A 10,526-nucleotide genomic window follows, 5' to 3' on the forward strand; every position below is an offset into this window, starting at 1 on the left:
AAGGTTTGCCAAATTGAAAAACAAAAGTTTGAGAAGATATATTTGCAACCAAGAGGCCATGTGGGTGCAAAACCAGCAAATTTTATTTGTGGAAAATTTCAACTTTCTATGTTCTCAAGAGACATGGTTCTTTATTTTTTAAAAAAGGTATATTGGGACATCTTGAAAATATGTACATTACTCTTGCAATGAAAACTTCAAAATTTGGAACAAAAATAAAAAATAAATGTGAAGAAGGCAAACAAATAAAATATATATATTAGCACGTATTTAATATCGAGTAGTAAACTCTAATTTCCTTGTATATAGAACTTAGATTTTAACTTCAACTTTAGGGTTTCTTTATTACTCCGGATTGAAATCCATGGATCTCATGTGGATATAATGTGACATGCTTTTGCTCATGTGGCAAAAGACTAATGGTAGAATTAATGGTTCATCAAACTAAGGCTATCAAACAGGTCCCTAGGTTTCAGGACTACAAATGGAGCAAAGATAAGCAATTACTGTTAATGGAGCAAAGATAAGCAATTACTGTTTAAGATTCACAAAAATTTACTTGGATCTTGGTAAAAAAATAAGTTGGGTTTTGATTACTAACTGGACTTGATTGTGCCAAGCTGTTTTACAACTGGACTTAAAATTAATTTGATATCTAATTAAGATTCAATAAAGAATATCCATTTCAATTACCTATAAACATTGAATCATATGCTAGTCTAATTTGAGTCCAGTTTTTTTGGAAGTGAGATCCAAAACTGCATTTAATTATGAATAGTATCACAAAAAAAATCACTAGTTCGAATTCAGTTCAGGATGGATTTAACCTCAATTTTGACCTTCATTGCATATATAATTAAGTCTAGGCACCGGACGGGACTGGGTGGGCCTGATAATATTTTTTTAATATTTATTTTATTAAATTTATGTATAATTATAATATTTTATTATGATTAATTATATTTATATATTATTTTATACTAAATATATATATATATATATATATATTTTAATTTAATCGAGTTGGGCTCAGAATTGTGTTTTGGGTGTCGGGTCTGGCCCGAACCAGTCCTTATCGGGCTAGGCTGGGTCGATGCCCAGGCTTATATATAATAGGTTTATCTCATGCCTCATTATGGACATTGAGTAAGAACTTTTCTAGCATTAATATAGTACTATTAATAAGACCCAACGTCCTTTAGATATCCAAGTTTTGTAATTATGTTTTTGCTAAGTTGCACTTTCTTTTAAAGTTGGGCATCAGGCCGGCACAAGGCTCCACAAAATTGGGCTCGAGCTGAGCTGGCCCAAACCAAGCCCACTTAGTTTTCGGGTCAGGCACAGCCATCAACTTCATACGTGTCTATCTGGTTCGATGTTCACCAATATTTGAAACTCGTAATGCTTCACACATCTCAGAAACCCTTAGGGATGTGTCAAGTGTTTTAAGGGTGTCACTTGTGATACATGAAAAGTTTATAAGAATGTTATCCTTAAGAGGGCGTTTGTTATGCCAGAAAAATACTATTCACGGAGAAAAAAATTGAGAAAGAGAGAGTAGATTGTGTTGAAGTTTACTGCAGTTGTTTTTGTTCCTATCTTATTTACTTTGTTTTTTTTTTTCGTTACTGTAGTACCTATGGAAGGTTCAAGCTCAAGAAATGATAGTCTTGTCTGGACTGATGATTAACTAGATCATCTTATAAATCTTTTAGTTGAGCAATCAAGACTACCTGGCATGAAGTCAGACGCCAATTTAAAACCAAAAGTGTATAAGGCAATTGAACTACAAATGATAGAAATGTTTGGCCCAGAATTCAAAGTCGAAAAAATAAAAAAACAAGTTGAAGAGTACGAATTACAATGTCTGCAGACAAATTTTGTCAACAAGTGGGTTTGGTTGGGACCCAACAAACCATAACGTATATGTTGAAAATGCAGTTTGGACCAACTACATTCATGAATATGGTTCTTGTATTTATGAATTGTGCGTAGATTGCAATATCTGCAAACAAACAAGCTGATATATATCAAATGAATATGGTTCATGTATTTATGAATTGTGCATAGATGTTGATTAAAACATTTGAGAATGTTTGTATTTATAGTATTTTGATGCGTTGATATGTTCTTCAAACTTTACTGCAGTTATTTTTGTTTTTGTAGGAAAAAGACTCGCAATTGAGGGTTATTTATGTATTTGGTGTGGTTATTTATCTAATTTTTGTAAATATGGACAAATGTTTCCTTATTATCAAACTAAGAATTAATTTTCTGGAAATCTGAAAATATATTTCTGTACCATCAAACTCAGAAATATAGACTTAGAAATATATTTCTGAGTCATCACACACACTTCAAAATTGGAATCGAAAAGATTTTTCCCATTCCATTTTTCCATTTCCTATATTTCTAGAAATATATTTCCAGGCCATCAAACGGCCCTAAGAGTTTTTAAAAGAGTTATCGGTGATGCACCAAAAATTTTTAAGCGAACCGATTGCAAGTGTTATATACATATCAAAAGAGGGAAAAAGAGAAAACAAAATAAAAAAAATGTGAAGAGATAAGATATATATATATATATATATATAAGGCCGAGTCGAGCCCCCAATACCTAATTGGCAACCCTGCAAATTTTTTTTTAATCGGGTCGACTCGGCTATCAAACAACAAGTACAAACACCGCCCATTACGAACTGGGTACGCAACTACCCATCTAGTACCCAACCCATTGCCCACCGTTAATGAAAGAAAAACCTCAAATATAATTTCTCTCCTAAATTAAATCTTTTGAGATGTTTGACATGATTTAATTAATGCAAATTTTGCATTAGATTTGGTGTTCTTTATGTCATCATTTGCATTTATTTTCCCTTGATAAACGCCTTTTCAGCAAGTAAGCGGTGCCAATCAGATCCAATTGTCTCCATTTAGTATTTATGTGATTGGATTTGGATCCAACTCAGAGTCATTGATTTTTAATCCAAATTAAAATCAACATTGTAACGCATAAGGGAGGTATTATGTCGTGATCAATACTCAATGCTAAAGGTGCTCTGAATAGGCGACGCGTCTTCCTCTTTATTTGTTCGAAATTTCAGGGAGTTCGAATGGTTTGGCCTGTTCAGTGATACCTTCCACCGTGTTTCAATGGGGACCGAATGTCTGGGACACAAAATCAAGCACCCACTGAGTAAGGCATTTGAGTGGCTTTGTGTTTACTTCTCATGTTAGATGTGTTCCTCTGAACGCGGATTTCAGATCCTTGGTGGTTTGAGATCTTAGATCAATGGATTTAATATCAAACCACCTTTCTATTAGACTTTAAGTAATTGGTTTTTAACATATAGCATGAATTTAAAATACATGTTATTGAAATCTTCGGTTTGTTTCGTTTAAGATGAGCATCTTCCAAAATACACCTTTTTATACAGCATCGAATTTATGATCTGAAACTATGGAACACAACCCTGCTGATAGTTGTAAAAATTTGAGTCAGATTGGAATTAAATCTTAAAATTGGACTTTAGATTCAGATTCGAATATGATTTTCTTTATTTGTTTTTAAATCAGAATCTGAATTCAAAATATCAAAAAAAAACAAAATATAATTAAGAGTATTCCCAAAATACACCTTCTATGCAGCATCGAATTTCAAATGCTATTTTTTGTGATAAAATCCAATATTTACTTACTCTGTGGTTCGAGGAAAAAGGAATTTTAGATCAGCATCGGATCTGACACATCTTGTATTGAATCATGGTTGGTTCTGTGCCAACCAGCTCCGTTTTTTTTTTTTTTTTTTTACATTCACTTTTTATTTAATCTTTAAGGAAGGAAGCGAAATACCATTTAAATTTTGAAATTCGATAATATCGGAATATGTTCAAAAAGGAAATTGTTTACCAAAATAAATTTCAGATAAGCCAAAATTAATGAAAAATTCGCGGTAACTCGAATTTAAAAGGAAAGAAATCAAAGATCTGGTCTGTAGCTGAAATCCAAGGCTCAGATCACGAATCCACGATCGCGCCAATTTAATTCAAATGAAATAACTTTCCCATTTTTTTCAATTCCAATCATTCCATGATGAGACTAATTTCAAGAAAACCCTTCAACTTTTATCAACATGACAAATCATCCTCGAGTTTTAAGAAAAAGAGCGTTAATTTAAGTTCATTACTCAAATCTGGCCTAATATCTTCAAGGATATATACAAAACAACTCAGATTTGGGAAATCTGGCCTAATATCTTCAAGGGTATATACAAAACAACTCGGATTTGGGAAATCTGGCCTAATATCTTCAAGGGTATATACAAAACAACTCAGATTTGGGAAATCTGGCCCAATATCTTCAAGGGTATATACAAAACAACTCAGATTTGAGAAATCTGGCCTAATATCTTCAAGGGTATATACAAAACAACCCAGATTTGGGTGAGATCCAGACTTTATCAAACCCAAACTGGATCGAGTGCGAACTCATGTCCAACCAGTATAAGATCCGTTATGTCCTTTTGCTGTAGTATCATCAAATGTTGGATACAGGTTTGTACCAGAACACAGAAATATCCAAGTTAACATATAATTTTTAGGTGAGCAGGGGTTTGGCAGAGGGTCGAAACTTTCACTCAACCCATTATTTTCATAGGGTACAATGTCTACTTTCAGTGCCTTGAGATGTTGCTCTCGAAATGCTTCAACTTACACGTCAATAACCTCACAAAAAAGTTGTTACCATGAGGAATCGCGAGAATAATTGCATACTGGCCTGACCTTGTTTCGACCGTTACACCAAACTCATTTCATATCCCCTTTTTGAACAAACTTTGTGTTTAATTAGAGCCACCAAATAGAAAAAACAATTAAGCATGTGTGTGTTTTTGTCAATCCTTGAAAATTTAATGGTTCAATTGAAATATCAATTGAAAAGACGTTTTTACCCTTCTTAAACGCTTATATATATATATACCTTGTTGTGACCTTCATATCAGAAACACGCACGCACTCGAAGGAATTAAGAGGAGAAGAATGGCGAGCCTTTCTGTTCGAGCTATTGCGTGCATCTTCTTAGCTTGTCTCGTATCTTCTCGAGCAGCTCCCCTTTCATGCTCCAGTGTCGTCGGCGCCGTCACCCCTTGCTTCTCCTACATCGCAGGCGGCGGCGCCACCCCTCCGGCGGCCTGCTGCAGTGGACTGCGGCAACTGAAAGGCAAGATGGTTACCAAGGCCGATAAAGCGGCCGCCTGTCAGTGCCTGAAAAAGGCAGCAGCTACACTACCAGGGATCGATTACGGCCGCATCAATAAGGCCGTAAAGTATTGCAAAGTCGGCTTCCCTTCCATCAGTCCTGGCGTTGACTGCAAGAAGTAATTTCTCCATACTAGTAATAATATTATGCTGTTGGTATACATATATGGTTTTTGATTCCTGATGGAAGGCTTGCTTTATTCCCGGATGTATTTCTTTTTCTTTTCTTTGGTGTTGTTAAAAACCATGTAGCAGTATATTCCGTCACTAAAAACTGGCCACACATCTGTTGTCGCCAATGCACATTTTTTAATAATTTTTAATCGCACAATATATATATATATATATATGTGTATGTATATAACAAGGATTCAAATTTACATCTTCATATATATATATATAACAAAAGATTTAAATTGTCAAATGTTTTCAGATCATTAAAAATAAAAAATCAATTGCTAAAAGGAGTCACTAGAAGTATCATGAAGTGTTGTACCGAAAATTATCCCTAATGCTTATTTAGTGATTATTTTTTAATGATATGTTTTGAATATCTTTTAGTCATCCAAATCTGGTAGACTTGAACCCAATCCCATAAATAAATAAATATGTATATATAAAAAAAATTTATTGTGGAGGCATAAACTTGTTTATGATTTCTGACATTTATATGTGTGTATAATTTTTTTTATTCATGATGCAGATTTTGAGGTTTCTCATCTGGCAGAGAAATGGGGAGAAGATCAAGAAATAGGCGGCCTACATTTTTCGTCTTATGACATTTTGATATTGTTCACTCAGTGTGCGAGATCGTTGGCTTAAATATCAATAAAGTATCACGCTTGCCGTGCCAATTGAATTTGTCTCCCAAATTTTGCATTTTCAATTAATACTTTATCATCATGCACGATGGCTAAAAAATCACTTGTAGCGTAAGATTTAATTGCTCATTTATCTTTTGCATGCCCATCTTTATTATTTCATTAAAGCTTCAATATCTTTTTGATAAAAAATAATTTAAGAAAGGTTTTAAATATGTTATTGTTAAATAGTCTTATAAAAAAAAAAGAAAAATGGATCTCCCCAACCTTTGATGGGCTGTTTGGAACTGTTATATGTAAGCCTGGGTCGTTACCCAATGGGCACTCAGTACCCAGCCTGGGCCCATACCCAAAAAAACCGGTCTGGGTTGGCTCAAATGAAGCTCATGGGGCCAGATTTTTTTATTTAATAATAATATATTTTTTATTATCAAAAATATATTTTATATTCAAAAAATTTTATTTTATATTTTTTTATTTAATCAGGCCAAGCTAAGCCCTAGCTCGGGTTTCGGGCATCGGACTGACCCGGACCCAACTCTTATCCGGTCGGGCCGGCCCGATGCCCATGCCTAGTTATATGCATGCGCCCCAAAAATTGTTTTTTGGACAATGCATATTACATTAACAATATGTTATGGTTTCCAAACAACCCTTTAGCAAGACCTAACTGCATGTAATGTAGCGAGGAACAAATCAACATGCACTCATGGGTATCGATCCTAAATCCTTCGAGAACCAACCAGCGGAGGCACGATCACCACATGACAATATTTTTGAATTACCTAGAAAAAGCAAGAAAATATATCCAGAAATTCAAAAACTCAAGGGGAAAAGAGAAAAGATTCCTGCACTAAGATGTAAAAACGTGGGTTTATTAAATCCAGAATTGCTGTTGTTCTAGATAAAAGCGATCTATTTTCATATGGATATGCTTTTCAGATCCAATATTTGGAATATTAAATAATAGGTTAATTGGAAACTAATGAATCATGAAACGTGCAGCCGATCAAGACCCCGCGAGATTCCTTATAATTTTCTGGATCCAGTATCAAATGCAAACGGATAAATGCCAATGAAGATACTAAAATAAGACTGCTGGATCCAAAATGTCAGACATTTGCATGGATTGATCTTTAGATTTTCTTGATATGGATTCAGGCCCAGGAAGATATATCATATACCTTAGAGGGAGAGTCCGTGTGTGTGTGAGTGAGTGAGAGAGAGAGAGAGAGACTGTTGAAGCTAATTTTACTATATCAGGGAAGAGAGATTCGAAGATATTATGTATTTAATTTGCCGAAATTCAAAGTTGATATGAAATTTGGATTTAATTGTGCCTGACATGGCCCTATTTCTTTTAGGTCCAAAAGGCAAAGTGGTCATTTGTTAATCGCTCAAAGTTATTTTTTTATCTTTTTTTTTTACTTCTAACCTTTTCATAATTTTATTTATTTTAAACAAAAAAAAGGAAAAAGAGAATCCCGTGGTTCGTGTCAAGTATAATTAATAAGTGACCAAGAAACGAAACTAGTTATATACACATGAGTGTATAATGACCAAAGTACTCCTAACTAAGTAAAAAAAAACTAAAGCTTTTATACGTGGACAAAAGAACTTATAAAAAGTTAAAATTCTAAAAAAATATATATATATTTTATAAAAAAAATCTAAAATACTAACTAACTCACTTTCTCTTTTTTTTTTCTTTTGTTCATATTTGTTTTATGCACATGATTTTGTACAATAACTCGAGCTCGGCTCGTTTAGGCTCGTTCAATAATACCCATTAAATGACAAGATTTTCAATTGGGCTTGTTTAACATAATCAACTGAATATCAAATGAAATCACATTTTCCTTTCTTGCTCACCAGGCTACCTAATAAATATAATCAATGAGGTCATCTTCTTCCTTTCTTGCTCACCAGGCTACCTAATAAATATAATCAATGAGGTCATCTTTTTCCTTTCTTGCTCACCAGGCTACCTAGCCCCCAAGTATAGAGAGAGATTAGATGGGACCTCAAGCTTGACCTTTCCCACTGGATTGTTCCCATATCTTATCCAACACTGCACCTTACATGTCAGGCTCTAATTAATATTTCAACTGAATGATGACTCATAAGGAAATTATAGAATGAGTTGGAAGAGGGTGATGTTTTTTTACTGTTTTAGTGATATTTTAAAACAGTTTGGTGATCCTTCCCTTGTTTGTTTTATGATATAGTATATGGTTACAATCACCGTTATCATAGTTAAGGGCGAACACAAGCCAAGTCAAGCCCAAGTTCAGCCAGCTCGAACTTGGCTCGACTAATAAAACCTCAAGCTCGATAGCTCAACAAAAGCAGCTTGAACTCGACTCGGCTACTACGTGTTAAGTTTGAGCTCGACTCAATTAAAGCTTGACAAACTCGTTTAAATATATGCAATTCGATGCTTCCTGCATCAAAAGTGAGGTACCCACTACTCGGAGTACCCTCCCACCCCAAAAAGATGTGTCTGTCAGGTTCGGTTCTTTTTAGTTGGGTTGGGCGACTATTATTTTGCCATAAATCGAGCTCAACTCGATTTAGACTCGACAAACTTGAAGGAGCTTTTGTAAAAACTTACATAATGAATTAACGTCAATATACCGGTTTTTTAACTAAAAAAACGAGTTGGATTTTTAAAAAATCGCTACACATCATTTTCGAGCCAAGACGAGCTTTAACAATTCGAGTTTAGTGAACTCGAACTCGACTCGATTATTTGAACTAGTTGACTGGAGAACTTGAGTTCGACTCGTTAAGCAAATGACTCAGTTTGAACTCGTTTACAAGCCGAGCTTTAACAAGTCGAGCTCAAATAGCTCGACTCATTGTTCACCCCTACTTATAGTATAAAAAAAATGACTTTATGGATGAAATCAATAAATCAATATACTTCTACTAATGTCAAATCGGGATGAACTAGAACAAAAATAAAGCGAACTCTTCTTTGGTGTCAATATAGTAGCTAAGAATAACCATCAACTCCTAGGAAGGGGTTGAAGAATGAAACTTATTATGCGATCTACAATACAGTAATTATAACGGTATACTACAATATTAAAGACAAACAAAGAAGGCATCACCAAACAAATTTGATGCCATTTGACCAGTAAAAAAAAATTAACCCTTTTGAGCTTATTGTATAATTTTCTTGTGGGTCATCATTTAGTTGAAATATTAACTAGAGCCATGTAAGGTGCATGGGTATATAAGATATGGGAATAATCCAGTAGAGTAGGCCATGCTTGAGTTCCCATCTAATCTCTCTCTCTATACTTGGGGGCTAGGGAGCCTAGTGAGCAGGAAAAGAAAAAGATGACCTCATTGATCATATTTATCAATAAGATTTTCTTAGTCTCCAAAGTAAAGCATGAGAAGAGCACCAATCTTTACATCAAACTCCCAAAAATAGAATCAAAAGGAACATAAAGAAGTTTGGCGACATAGAGAGGAACACTGATTCTTTACGTCAAAGCTGCTAAAAAATTAGGAGAGATTCATGGAACACAAAAATTAGTGTATCATGAACCTGCCCTAAAAATTGATGCAGGTTCATGGAACGCTTAAACTTTAGGTTTCACATTTTGAAGTAGCAAGATCCTGGAGGGTTGCCACTAGAGCTAGTGAAAAAATCACATCATGAGAAAGAAACAATTGGAAGACAAAAAACATGCCATGAAGTTAAAGGCAATGACTCTAAGATGTTGTTTGGCACCAGTAACAAATTGTTACTATCCAATGAAACAACTCAAAAATTGAAACAGATTCATGGAATCCTATAACATAGTGTTTCATGAAACTACTCCAAATTTTTGAGACAGAATCATTGGATAGTGACTAACTGTGCTGAGTGCCAAATGGCCTCTAAGAGATAGGCTGGCCATTTCCTCCCTCCTTTTAGCTTCTGCTGTTTGTGTGTGTGTGTGCGTGTTTTCTCTAAAGCCTGAAAGCAATATATATATCCGTTCAGGGGCTAAAAAAGTCAGCTAATCAATAATTTCCAAAAAAGCTATTCATTTTTAAGAAATTGCAAAGAGAGGCTGGTGCTTAAGTATTTTTGCTTTCAGTGGCTTCAATTCAAGGAAATGCTTGTCCAAGGGATTGGTTGGAGGTCAGTTTCCATGTAAGGTGCCTAATACTGAAGCCCATGTTCTGCCATTTCACTATCATGGTATTTTCATTTTTCTTATATGAAATCGTTGTGAATTCCACTTTTGCCTTATAGAGGAGATATTTTGGGATATTTTTATCGTTTAGTGTTGCATTAAGCGCCTCATATATAACTTGTTTTAGTTTGACTCATATTGTAACATCATAGTTCAAAAAGTTTAGTCTCGTATTAATAACCAAGATCAAACATTGCTTAATCAGATAATGGAAACTTGAATTGTACTCAATTTCACAACCTAGTCGAAAT

At 34.4% G+C, this 10,526-nt stretch overlaps 1 protein-coding gene across 1 annotated transcript; it reads left to right on the plus strand.

Annotated features, from left to right (window-relative positions):
• The first annotated feature begins 5,011 nt into the window (after positions 1 to 5,011).
• On the plus strand, positions 5,012 to 6,081 carry LOC116254985 (non-specific lipid-transfer protein 4.1-like). The gene is made up of 2 exons (XM_031630672.2): positions 5,012 to 5,374; positions 5,959 to 6,081. Exons 1-2 carry the CDS (start codon positions 5,037 to 5,039, stop codon positions 5,963 to 5,965), a joined length of 345 nt encoding a protein of 114 aa, XP_031486532.1. The 5' UTR covers positions 5,012 to 5,036; the 3' UTR covers positions 5,966 to 6,081.
• The last annotated feature ends 4,445 nt before the right edge of the window (positions 6,082 to 10,526 follow it).

The sequence above is a fragment of the Nymphaea colorata genome, chromosome 5 (genome assembly GCF_008831285.2).
Source record: "Nymphaea colorata isolate Beijing-Zhang1983 chromosome 5, ASM883128v2, whole genome shotgun sequence".
NCBI lineage: Eukaryota > Viridiplantae > Streptophyta > Magnoliopsida > Nymphaeales > Nymphaeaceae > Nymphaea > Nymphaea colorata.